Below are 12,310 nucleotides of genomic sequence, written 5' to 3'. Positions count from 1 at the left end.
ATTCAGCCAGCAGGCACTACATATCCATAAGCATGTCGGAGACAGTCTTATAATCCTACCGCTCCCTTCTGCAACCTTCCCACAACCCCCAAACCTCACTGCCTACAGTTCCACAGTGGGAACTGTAGAATTTCTACAGAGGAATGTACTCCTTTCTTAACACTCCACCCACAGCTCCTAGCCCCAGGCCGAAGCTGGTCCACGGCTCGCTGACCCTTCATTGATCATTCAATAAACTGTTAAGTACATGCTATGTGTAAGGGAGTTGAGAGGACGTTACTTTCCTAGAAGGGGAGAAATGCAAATCCCCGGAAACAGTTCAAAGGACGTGTGCGTCAAGACCATGCAACCACAGTCATTACGTTACCGCCATTGAGGCGCTATCCTGGTCAAGCCTGGGCGCAGCTCAGCCTCTTAGAGCAAGCGCGCTGCACCCGACGCCCCACCCACTCGCCTCGCACCTCCCCCGACGGAAGCGGAAACGGGGTGCGCGCCTGTACGGTCCGGCTCTGGTGCTCCGGAAGGTTCGCTGCTTCACTTTCCTCCTCGGGCTCCTGTCACCATGGTGTTGGCGGTCTTGCGGGTCCTGGAGCCTTTCCCAAATGAGACAGCCCCGTTGGCGGTGCTGCTGCCGCCTGGGGGCCCATGGCCTGCGGCGGGGCATGGCCTGGTGCTGGCCCTGCGGCCTGCAGCGGAGAGCCCGGCAGGGCCGGCGTTGCTAGTGGCGGCCCTGGAGGGAACGGGCGCAGGGACCGAAGAGCAGGGTCCCGGGCCTCCGCTGCTGCTGGTTAGCCGTGCGCTGTTGCGGCTTCTGGCCCTGGGCTCCGGCGCGTGGGTGCGGGCGCGGCCTGTGCGGCGGCCCCCGGCGCTGGGCTGGGCGTTGCTTGGCACCTCGCCTGGGCCCGGGCTCGGACCGCGAATCGGGCCGCTGCTAGTGAGGCGCGGAGAGGTCCTACCAGTGCCCGGACCACGGGTGCTGGAGACGCGGCCGTCGTTGCAAGGACTGCTGGGCCCAGGGACGCGGCTAGCTGTGACTGAGCTCCGTGGGCGGTCCAAACTGGGCCCGGAGACTGGGGACAGCAGCCAGCCCACACCCCCGCCCTTGGTGTCCTTTTTCGCGGTTTCCGGTACAGTCCGGAGACTTCGGGGAGTTCTGGGAGGGACTGGAGATTCGCTGGGGGTGAGCCGGAGTTGTCTCCGTAGCCTCGGCCTCTTCCAGGGCGAATGGGTGTGGGTGGCCCGGGCCAGAGAGTCAGCGAACACTTCCCAGCCACATCTGGCCACGGTGCAGGTCCTAGAGCCTCGCTGGGACCTCTCTGAAAGGCTGGGACCCAGCTCCGGGCAGCTGGGAGAGCCCCTCGCTGATGGACTGGCCCTCGTGCCTGCCACTCTGGCTTTCAATCTCGGCTGTGATCTTCTAGAAGTGGGAGAACTCAGAATTCAGGTAGGATATAGGACTGAGGTCAGGAATTCTTATCCCCCTTATCCCTTCTTTGTTTTAACTGAATTGGAAGACCAGAGCTGTAAAATTGAGGTCTCGTACTCCTTAGATCTTGGATTTTTCGCTTAAGGTCTCAGCTTTATTCATTCTCTGCGTTCAAAGCATCATTATCCTCCAGAGTGTGGTGGTGCATGGGAAGGGCTGTCTTCAGGTGAAATGTGAGATGCACAAATTACTGGTGGTATACATTAATCTCAATCTAATCAGAGGTTTGTTGAATTGCTACAATGTATCCATTATTGTGCTGGGTAATATGGAGGATGATACTTAAAGGCATTTGCCCATGCTTATCCTTGGCTTCAAATTCCTTCCTATTCTTCTCACCTTTATGTGTTTAAATGCTACCATCCTTTCCTTCAAAGCCCATCTAAAGATACCACCATCTTCACAAAACCTTTCATAATTTCACCATCAACACTTTAATATGACATCTTCCTATAGCGTTTTGTTCCTTTTTATAGCATTTATTTTATTCTGCCTTGTTATGTTCATATAATCTGTCTAATCCCCAATTATATATTGTAAATTCCTTGAAGGGAGGGCTCTTTATTATGTTTGGTGCCTGGTGTTTCATTTTAATATCTTATTAAATGTATCCAAGTGAAGTTCTTGGTTTCTGCCTTTAAGGAGGTTACTTCAAGAAGGTAATTGTATTTGGGGGGACAAGTATATCCCTCCAAATGTTTAATGTTTAGTTAAGCACCTAGGTGGATGGTTAGGCCTGCACTGTCCAGTATGGAAGCAACTGTCCACTTTGTGACTCTTTAATTAAAACTAAATAAAGTTAAAAATTCAGTTCTTTGGTTGTTTTAGTCACATGCCGAATGCTCAATAGACACATATGAATGTAGAACATTTCTGTCACCATACAAACTTCTATTGGATGCTGCTGGTATACCCAGTTAGGGGCATGGAATGTCAAGAAGAGATAAAAGATACGCATGAATGGGAGCCAGGAGTGGGTTTCCTTCTGAATGGAGGAAAAACTACTGGAGTCCTCAGACTGGAGCTCATTCAACTAAACTAACCCTTTAAGCTTCAGTGAGATCATATCCTTTTCCCACAGCCTGAATTCAAGAGTATGCCCATTGATGTCCACTTACTGTCAATCCCAGTGACTGCTTCATGCCATTCAAAGGAAGGTGGGAATGAAATGTCCACCATTCTAGTGGCTCTGGTCCAACTGAAATGTATCTCAAAAGGCTTATCTTTACTAGGGAACTTTTTGGAACTAATGTCAGAAAAGTCACAGTCAGAAACCTCTTCCTCGTGCTCATTAGGACAGGTTTCTGTTTTCTAGGGAAGATACTGGTATTCAGCTCTGCTACCCTAGGCTTCTCCTCCCATAAGCATGTGGGAATGAAAGAGGATGAAAGTAGAAATATTGGCTGCTAGGAGGTAGGGCAGAGTGTGACTCTTTGGAAGATTATAAGGTGGTGGGTATTTCTTTCATAGAGATACCTGGAAGGCTCCAGCACCCCTGAAGACAAAAGAAGCTGCTCAGTGCTGCATGGGCCTCCGTTTGCCAAAGAGCTACACATCGAAATTGTGTCTTCTCCCCACTACAGCATTAATGGGAATTATGACCATGCTCTTTACCGGCACTTTCAGACACCCAGGTTAGCTGGCCACCCCCCCCCCCTTTTTTTTAGGATAGCATCTTTTTTTTAGGAGGATAGCGTCTCACCCTAGCTGCTCTCCTATCCCATCATACCTAGATCCAGGTACTATGGAGCCTCCGATTTTAAAGAGCCACATTTTAAGCAATATTGTGGCTAGAAGCCTCTTAGCATGTCAGACAATAGTAGAGAAATCTGGACATTTCTAAACTGAGAGACTACTTTGATTTGAGAGGGCTCCAGGAGAGCTAGGATCCTGCTTCACTCCTCCCTGGTTTCTTATTTTTTTCTTTTTCTTTTTTTAGATTTTATTTATTTTTAGAGAGTGGGGAAGGGAGGGGGAAACAGAGAGAGCGAAACATCAATGCTTCCTCTCACTCACCCCCTACTGGGGACCTGGCCCACAACCTAGGCATGGGCCCTGATTGGGAATTGAACTGGCAACCCTTTGGTTCACAGGCCAGTACTCAATCCACTGAGCCACACCAGCTGGGGCTCTCCCTGGTTTCTGATTCCCTTTCCTAGCCATTTCTTCCAGTTCATTCTAGATCAGACTTGTTCTCTGGGCAACTGCTTGGGATCTCTGGGTGGGCAGTAGGCTCCTAAGAACTAGTGTTCGTGTTGGAGGTGGGAGTGGGCAGGAACATGTCAGGAACATGCTCTTGACTCCCACTGTGAGCTGACCAGGGCCACTGCTGTGTTACAGGGCAGTCCAGGAAGGGGATGTTTTGTGTGTGCCAACAGTTGGGCAAGTAGAGATCCTCGAAGGAAGCCCAGAGAAACTGCCCAGGTATGCAGCTGTCTCCTGTCTTACAGCTGGAATTCCTAATCTGGGTGCAGGAGTTCTACATCCCCCTCTTCCCAAGTGGTATGGAATAATTTTGTGCATAAGAACATTGTGTTGTTACACACTTTCCTGGAAAGAAGGTACGTAATCTTCAGGTTCTCAAATAGGCACATGACTGAAAAAAAGTGAAAACCACCGCCTGCTAGCTTTGGGAGGGGTTTATCCTCAAATTGAATGGTGGTCCTAGATAAAGTAAAGCATTTAAAATAACTTCATGGCCTAGCACAAAGTGGAATTCCTTGTTTTCCATTCTCAATCACAACGTCGTTTGGGCCATACTTCCCATGTACTCAATGGCAGGAGACCCTAACTGGTGGAGGTTGCACAGGCTGCTTCTCAGTCTTATGTCCCAAAAGAGGAAGAGAAGGGTTGTGCTGTCCTTGAGAGCCTTCTCTCTGTCCTTATCCTCAACAGAGAATAAGAAACAGAGCAGAACTGAGCCAAGGTTCAGTCTCTGCACCTTAAAACAGGGAGTCCAACCTTTCTCTTCCTGTTGACTCTTGACCACAGAGGTTCCTTGTTAAAATGGTGAGGCAAGGAATTCAGAGACTGCTTTGGCCTTATGCAAAGGGTGAAGAATACAAGGCCCGTATACCCCAACCAATCCCTCTATTCAGGGCTGATTTCCCATAGCAATTTACTAGGAGAACACAACTGATAGACACACAAACCCAACTTTCAGGGAAATCTCAGTTTGGTGATGGGACCACCTGGCAGGAACTTGGGTGTAAGAGCCATCAGAACTGAGGTCTTGGGCCCAGCCAGCCAGGGTCCTCTTCCCAGAGAGAGATGTCTTGTCTGGGGTGTCTGATTTATCCTTGACGGACATTCAGAGCCTGCTTCTGGCCATTGCCCGATATCAGGGCTGTGGAAGTGTCCTGTGTAACCCATGGCACCTGTTTGAGCTTTTCCAGGTCAAATCTACAACGGGGCTCAGTGGAAAATGCCATGCTGGCACATATCAGTCACTTCCTACTTCTGTCTCCCATCCTAAATATAGCAAGTGTCTATGAGCTAGCTTTCTGCAGGAAAACTGCAGAATGTCTGCCCTTCGTACTTTCGAAGGAAAACATGCGTTGGACTCTCCTGAGACAGAGCAGCAAGCAAATCCTGTTCCTGGATGTCTGCCATTCTAACCCTGGAGAAATCTGTCTCCCTCCTCTGGGTGCTGAGCACATACTTCCCCCTGAGCAGGTCCTGGAAAGAAGGGTGGGGATGGGTGGCTGGGTCCAAGGACAGATGAGGATGAGTGCCTTAGCCCTCTGTCCTGGACTTGGTAAGGGAATCTCTGCAGGGGGATCCCTATGACAGAGTAGTGGCTTCAGATTCTGTCCTGTGTTCTGCTCCCCTAACCAGGTCGATGGGAGCCAGCTTCACAATCAAGTGTTTTCCAGAAGAGTCCAGATATATTCCAAAGTTCTGGCCCTCATACTCTGTGAAGTGGTCCAACTGCCCTCCAGGGAAAAGAGGAGTCTCTCCCTAGCCCTCCAGTGGAGTGCCGGTCCTCCTTGGACCCCAGTGCACTGTGCCACAGGACCACATGCACTGTGACTCAGGATGTTGGCACTGAGTGAGATCCTAGGTTATAGACCAGCTCACTGTTTACAATGATGCATAGTGAGACACACTTTTCCCTGTGCACTAATTCTTAGCATAATCACTGCCTACTGTAATGGTTCCAAGAATTTCATGATGCTAACGTGGTATGCTTCCCCTTGCTACCTCAAGGCATTCCCAATACTCCCCGTTTGCTACTAGAGGGAGTGGCTTTGTGACCTGGGACACTGTGAGCAAAGGAGTTAGCACCTTGACTGGACCTTAACAAGGTCAAGGCTGCAAGACTGACTTGCTCTCACTGCCTTGCTGCCTGAGGATTAAAGAGGGAAATAGTTCGTCATTTCTTTATCTGGAAAGGCGGGCTAGTAACTGCTACCCGAAGTAGCAGCAGCAGGAGGCTGAGTAACCCTAGTTCACTCTGACACTGGCCCGTGACTGTGTAGCCCTGCTTATGACTGGGAAGCTTTTGAAAAATGCAGATGCCTGAGCGCACCCCAGACCTACTGGATGAGAACCAGGTGAAACGGGCCTGTGCAATCTTTTAATTTTTCCCCAAAGAATGGGGAAATGTTCATTTTTAATTGAGATATAATTCATATATCATAAGCCCATGCTTTTAGAATGTACAGTTCAATGGTTTTTAATGTATTCACAAAGTTGAGTAACCTAATTCCAGGACAGTTTCATGACCCCTAATAGAGACCTCGACCCATTAGTGGCCACTCCCTCCTCCCTCCTTTTTTCAGCCCCTGGCAACCACTTATCGCTGAATGGAATCATACAATGTGTGAGAGACGTTGATTTTTAAAGGTTTCACAGTTCCATTTTCCTTCGATTATTAGTGTCTTTGTTGCTGATTTCTAAGAGCTTGTTTATTACTAAAATGTTAACCATTTCTCATGCATTGCAAATGAAATTCCATGTTTTTTTAAAAATTTTGCTGTGGTGATTTATTTTTTGGTTGTACAGAGGTTGTGTATTGAAATATGTTCTGCTTTTTTTTTTTAAGTTGCACAGATAATTCTAATGTGCAGCCCAAATAGAGAATCCTTAGTCATTAGATGTAATTATTGAGGAATCTGCCTGCACTAAGATTTTGTGGGTCATTGACTAAGAACCGAGGGCCGTTCCCTCTGAGGTTCTGGGGGCACCGGTGGGCGTGTGCCTGGGGGAGAGACTGTATTGTGAAGCCACTGGAAATAGCCAGATGAGCACTGCTTCGGGCAGCAGTGGCGTCTCCCACTGGAACGAGTGGGTAGGCCATTTGCCTGGGCAGCCCCCCACGGCTCTCCAAGGTCATCCTGCGGGATGCGGGGGACAGGCATAGCCCCTGCCCTCAGAGTGAGTGTGATCCAGTGAGAGATACGAAGGACCACTGCTTCCCCCTACTCTCCCCAGCCCAGTCTCCACCACGTCTTGAGTTTGTCCCTGCAGTGGGCCTCTGTGATGGAGACAGCCACCTTGTCCTTGGGAGGGGATACGTGGGCCTGGATCTGGGATTCATTGAGCCTCTTTCCTGCAGGTGGCAGGAGATGTTCTTTAAAGTGAAGAAAACAGTTGGGGAAGCTCCAGGTGGGCCAGCCAGCGCCTACCTGGCCGATACCACCCATACCTCCTTGTACTTGGTGAGGCCCTGGGGTAGGAGTAGACCTGAGGAAAGGAGTAACAACAACTTTTAGAAACTAACAGTTCTCCCACCTTTCACAGGTGGGTTCTACCCTGAGCCCTGTTCCAAGGGTCCCTTCAGGAGAATCCAGTCTCTGGAGCAGCTTATCTCCTCCAGGCCTGGAGGCCTTGGTGACCGAACTGTGTGCTGTTCTGAAACCTCGCCTCCAGCCAGGGTGAGTGCGGCTGCAGCCTCAGAGAGTGAGGAACGCCTGCGTGCAGCATCCCTGGGGGCAGGAGGTGGTGAGGCGGCAGCAGGCCAAACCAGTAGTTCCCAGTGCCCCTGGTGGAAGTGCAATTGGGGGAACCTTCCTCAAGGAGGTATGCCAAGGCCACTAGCCCACGTGCTTTCTGTCAGCAGATTCCCAGACCCCTTTCCTGGGATAACATCCACCCTCCAAGGCTGGCTGTGGAAGAAGACTCTCCACCAGGGACAGCTGTCTCTGAGACTGCTTTTGCCCTTGGGGAGCCCACTAGCCACCCCAGTCTTCACCACCCAGACCCTGAAAGACACAGCCCCCCACACCACTGGTCCACGTGTAGACACAAGCCCGCCCTGATTCCAATACGGCCCAGACCAGACACAGCAGTCAAGGCTTTATTGAAAACAGCAGTGACAAAAGGGACTTAGTCTTGGCTGCTGGGCGTGCTCTGTGGCACTGCCGGAGCACCACAGGCGGTGTGGGAAGTATGGCCTCACCGTGTGGAGACAGCCCTGGGGGAGGGGGTGCCTCAAGGAGCGAGAAACAGGGTGCCTGCGCTCTGGAGCCAAGGGTACCTCTGTTCCTGGGGACACTAAAGTTCAGGCAGAAGGAGGAGATAAGTGTCTGTTCTCTGGTTGCAGGGGTGCCCTGCTGACAGGAACTGGCAGTGTCCTCCTGCGGGGCCCCCCGGGCAGTGGGAAGACCACAGCAGTTGCTGCTGCCTGCGGCCGCCTCGGACTCCACTTACTGAAGGTGAGGGTACCCGGAGGTAGAACCCCAACTGCTCCCCCTCCCCGGCCCAGATTCTGCCTCTCGCCCTCTGCCCTCTCCCTTCTGGCTACTAGCCTGGCCCTGACACCTCAGCCCAGTGGGTCAGCTATTTTCCCATGATGCTCAGCTCCTGAGAAATGCTTTCAAGGAGGGGGTTTCAAGATTTTGATGGACAGTCCAGGGAATGAGGTTAGGATAAAGAAGATGTAGGACTTGGCCAGCATTACCTTCTTCCTCCATCCCTGCCCTCAAAAAGAGACAGCCTGCACCTTCTTCAGACTCCTTCCCCCGTTCTCCTGCCGCTGCTCACAAGCCCTTTGGAACCCCCTCCCCAGGTGCCCTGCTCTAGCCTCTGTGCAGACAGCAGTGGGGCTGTGGAGGCAAAACTGCAGGCCACCTTCTCCCGGGCCCGGCGCTGCCGGCCCATGGTTCTGTTGCTGACAGCCTTAGACCTTCTGGGCCGGGACCGCGATGGGCTAGGTGAGGATGCCCGTGTGGTGGCCACGCTGCGTCGCCTCCTCCTTGACAAGGACCCCCTCACCAGGTAATGTACAGAGCTGGGCCAGGCCCTCTTCCCTCTCTTCAGCCTTTCATCCTCTTGTCCTCACCAGCCAACCTCAACCTGACAGCCCTGAGGAGCTTAGGGGTGTCCAGAGGGAGAAGGATGTGGTCCCTAGTTTTTCTTGGGGAACATTAGGATGCAGAAAAAGCACAGCCTCTGCCCTTGGTGAGCTCCCTGTGTGAGGGGGAAACACAGGCCCCCCTCAAGGAATTCCCATGGAGCCCCGTCCAGGAAGCCTCGGGGTGCTCGTCCCCCTATCCCATCTCAGCACCCACCCACCTCCCCGCCCTCCTGCACCAGCCTCAGGACTAGCAGTGCTCAGGGGCTGCCAGCCACGTTCTCTCCCTCAGTCCCCCTCTGCCTGCAGCTGCCCTCCACTAATGGTTGTGGCCACCACCAGCCGGGCCCAGGACCTGCCTGCCAACGTGCAGACAGCGTTTCCTCATGAGCTGGAGGTGCCCGTGCTGTCCGAGGGGCAGCGGCTCAGCATCCTGCGGGCCCTCACTGCCCGCCTGCCCCTGGGCCAAGAGGTGAACCTGGCACAGCTGGCTCGGCGGTGTGCAGTGAGTACCACGACACGGCCTGGCCCTCCCTTGTTCTTGTCATGGGGGCCCACACCCGCTGCCCTGCCAGTGAGGGCAGAGAGCCCCAAGGCATCGGCGTTGGGCCTCTGTTCCAGCCGGGGGACCAGCCGCCCAAGAGCCCCTGCCTGCTGCGCCCTGCTCATGTGTCCTTTCCTGTGCTTCCCCAGGGCTTCGTGGTGGGAGATCTCTGTGCCCTTTTGACCCACAGCAGCAGGGCAGCCTGCACCAGGATCAGGAACTCTGGGTAAGAACGTTGAACACAGAAGGGCAAAGGAGACAGGAGGAAAGAGTGGGTGGGTGGGGCCTGGTGAGGAAGGGAGTAGGAACAAGGACCCCCCTGGGGCGGGGGGAGAGAGCCTCGGGCCAGGTCCTCCAGACAGCTGCCTGAGCTTCTCCTTGCAGTTTGGCAGGTGGCTTGAGTGAGGAGGATGAGGGGGAGCTGGTTGCTGCTGGCTGTCCTCTCCTGGCTGAGGACTTCACGCAGGCCCTGGAGCAGCTGCAGTCGGCTCACTCCCAGGCCATCGGAGCCCCCAAGGTAGACACACTCCAAGCCCTTGGAGGTGGGACCGGAGCTCCCGCATAACCCCCACTGTGTACTTTGTATCTCCTAGATCCCCTCGGTGTCCTGGCACGATGTGGGCGGGCTGCAGGAGGTGAAGAAGGAAATTCTGGAGACCATCCAGCTCCCTCTAGAGCACCCAGAGCTTCTGAGCCTGGGCCTGCGGCGCTCAGGCCTCCTGCTCCATGGGCCCCCGGGCACTGGCAAGACCCTCCTGGCCAAGGCAGTAGCCACTGAGTGCAGCCTCACCTTCCTCAGGTGGCCCAAAGGGATGGAGGGTGGAATGGGCACTGCACAGGCTGGGAGCAAGCGGGGCAGACCAAGAGGCTGACATTGTATTCGTGCATCTAAACGAGCGTTACCCTCCCAATCCTCTCCCTCAGCGTGAAGGGGCCAGAGCTCATCAACATGTATGTGGGCCAAAGTGAGGAGAATGTACGGGAAGGTGAGTGGACAGAGCAGGCCTTCCAGTCCTTCCCAAACCCTGAAGGTTACCTGCTCCCGCCCCGAACCCCCGCCGACCCTCAGGCTGCTGGTGGTCAATCCTAGTCTTCCTTTCCGTGAGTCAGGTTCCTGCCCATGGGGCCTGTTACCTGGAGTGCTAGTTATGATTGTTAAACCTGGGTTTTCTTCCCCCATATCCTGATTTCAAACTCCCCTGAGATTCCCCCTCCTGTGGGCCCTCTCTCTCCTCAGTGTTTGCCAGGGCCAGGGCGGCGGCTCCATGCATTATCTTCTTTGACGAACTGGACTCCTTGGCCCCCAGCCGGGGGCGAAGTGGAGACTCTGGAGGGGTGATGGACAGGTGGGGGTCTGAGCCAGAATGGAGTCTGGGGTGCAGGACTGAGGGATGTGAGATAGGTGGCAGCAGTCTTCAGAACCCATAGAGTTCTGCCCTTCCGGTTCTCAGGTAGTGTGGTGGACCGACAAGGGGCTGTGGCTTTGGGTGTGGGCTGCCGAGGGGAATGGGCACCTGCATGGAAGGGTGCACAGGACACGACTGAGCAGGGGCACTGGGAGAAGGCCTGCAAGGAGAGGCACCACGGGCAGGGCTGAACCTGAGGATGGGCCAAGGACTCTCTCACCTTCACGCCTCCTTTGCAGGGTGGTGTCTCAGCTCCTGGCGGAGCTGGATGGGCTCCATAGCACTCAGGATGTGTTTGTGATCGGAGCCACCAACAGGCCAGACCTCCTGGACCCTGCCCTTCTGCGGCCTGGCAGGTGCGGACCCTGTACCTCTCCTCTGCCACGCCCACTTAGGCTTGTCCCTTGAGCCCGTCCTGTGCTTCCTTCACTCACCCTGATGCTGGGCTCCCTGACGTGTATGCCCGCCCCTCTCCCTAAAGATTTGACAAGCTGGTGTTTGTGGGGGTGAGCGAGGACCGTGCCTCCCAGCTCCGTGTTCTGAGCGCCATCACACGCAAGTATGCCCTGTCAGAGACACCCAGGGGGTTTGGGCCTTGGGCTGGTTGGGGAATAGTGCAGTGTGCAGAATGGGCTGGTCAGGGGTGCCTTTTGAGGGAGTAGGCCATGCCGGGTAAAACTTTCTTTCCGTATCCCCACAACAGATTCAAGTTGGAATCCTCTGTGAGCCTGGTGAACGTGCTGGACCACTGCCCTCCCCAGCTGACGGGTGCGGACCTCTACTCCCTCTGCTCTGATGCCATGACAGCTGCCCTCAAACGCAGGGTTCAGGATCTGGAGAAAGGTGAGCCACCCGCCAGCCCCAGAGGTCAACCAAAAAGCTAGTGGGAAAACCAGGCTGGGTTCCAGATTTCAGAGGAGGGACTCTCGACGTTCGGGGGACTCTGGTCAAGAAAGTGCTCCTCCAGGGCTCTCCCTTGGTTAGGCATAGCCAGAGTTCGCCAGCAGGGATGGGAACCCTGGCCTCACCTTCCCCCTGGCATCCCCCTAGGGCTGGAGCCTGGGAGCTCAGTGCTGCTGCTCACCATGGAGGACCTACTGCAGGCTGCCACCCGGCTGCAGCCCTCCGTCAGCGAGCAGGAACTGCTCCGGTACAAGCGCATCCAGCGCAAGTTTGCTGCCTCCTAGGAGCCTCCTACAGTCCCGGACCCGACCCTGCCCACAGTGCTGAAGGTACCTAGACATCTGCAGAGACCTGAGACAGCAAAGAGCTCTTTCTCAGGCTGCTGCCAACTCCTCTGAAGGCTGCCTACCTCCAGGAGATCCCCTGAGTGCCAAATCGGGGAGCCCTGAGAGAGTTCAGGAGGCACCCTCTGTCTATTTTTCCAGACCAGCCCCAAGACGGAGGCCTCTCTGCTTAGGAAGAGGGGTGGGAGCCTGGAGTTCTGGGAACTGGGCCTGGAGAGAGCCTGGTCTGTGGCTGAAAATAAAGTGTATGCTGCCCTCTGCTGGTGGTGTGGTCTGAGATTGGCGTGGCGTGGGGAGGAGCATGACTGAGAGAGGAGTCAGCCCCGAGGG

At 54.2% G+C, this 12,310-nt stretch overlaps 1 protein-coding gene across 2 annotated transcripts; it reads left to right on the top strand.

Moving 5' to 3' along the window:
* The first annotated feature begins 476 nt into the window (after window positions 1–476).
* Window positions 477–12,240, top strand: PEX6 (peroxisomal biogenesis factor 6). Of its 2 annotated transcripts, XM_028509273.2 has the most exons (17): window positions 477–1,444; window positions 2,957–3,120; window positions 3,827–3,910; window positions 7,047–7,149; window positions 7,232–7,365; window positions 8,034–8,145; window positions 8,499–8,707; window positions 9,093–9,288; window positions 9,477–9,553; window positions 9,712–9,844; window positions 9,921–10,126; window positions 10,252–10,313; window positions 10,565–10,673; window positions 10,973–11,089; window positions 11,215–11,292; window positions 11,437–11,576; window positions 11,784–12,240. In XM_028509273.2, the coding sequence occupies exons 1-17, from the start codon at window positions 563–565 to the stop codon at window positions 11,918–11,920; spliced, it is 2,943 nt and encodes a 980-aa protein (XP_028365074.1). In that variant the 5' UTR covers window positions 477–562; the 3' UTR covers window positions 11,921–12,240. The 2 variants fall into 2 exon arrangements, 1 of the variants encoding a protein (XP_028365074.1); XR_004902748.1 differs by lacking the exons at window positions 10,565–10,673; window positions 11,437–11,576; window positions 11,784–12,240 and having other exon boundaries at window positions 478–1,444.
* Window positions 12,241–12,310: the final 70 nt, after the last annotated feature.

Source organism: Phyllostomus discolor, chromosome 4, assembly GCF_004126475.2.
Source record: "Phyllostomus discolor isolate MPI-MPIP mPhyDis1 chromosome 4, mPhyDis1.pri.v3, whole genome shotgun sequence".
Taxonomy (NCBI): Eukaryota; Metazoa; Chordata; class Mammalia; order Chiroptera; family Phyllostomidae; genus Phyllostomus; species Phyllostomus discolor.
Note: the sequence above shows the minus strand (reverse complement) of the source record. Positions and strands in the feature narration are given on the sequence as shown.

What these genes read in the sequence shown, in the direction of transcription:
- PEX6 (XM_028509273.2), top strand. Translation starts at nt 563, where the DNA reads ATGGTGTTGGCGGTCTTGCGGGTCCTGGAGCCTTTCCCAAATGAGACA. An exon ending in TGGGAGAACTCAGAATTCAG is followed by an intron (nt 1,445 to 2,956) that starts GTAGGATATAGG and finishes TTTCTTTCATAG; the next exon opens with AGATACCTGGAAGGCTCCAG. An exon ending in AGGCCATCGGAGCCCCCAAG is followed by an intron (nt 9,845 to 9,920) that starts GTAGACACACTC and finishes TGTATCTCCTAG; the next exon opens with ATCCCCTCGGTGTCCTGGCA.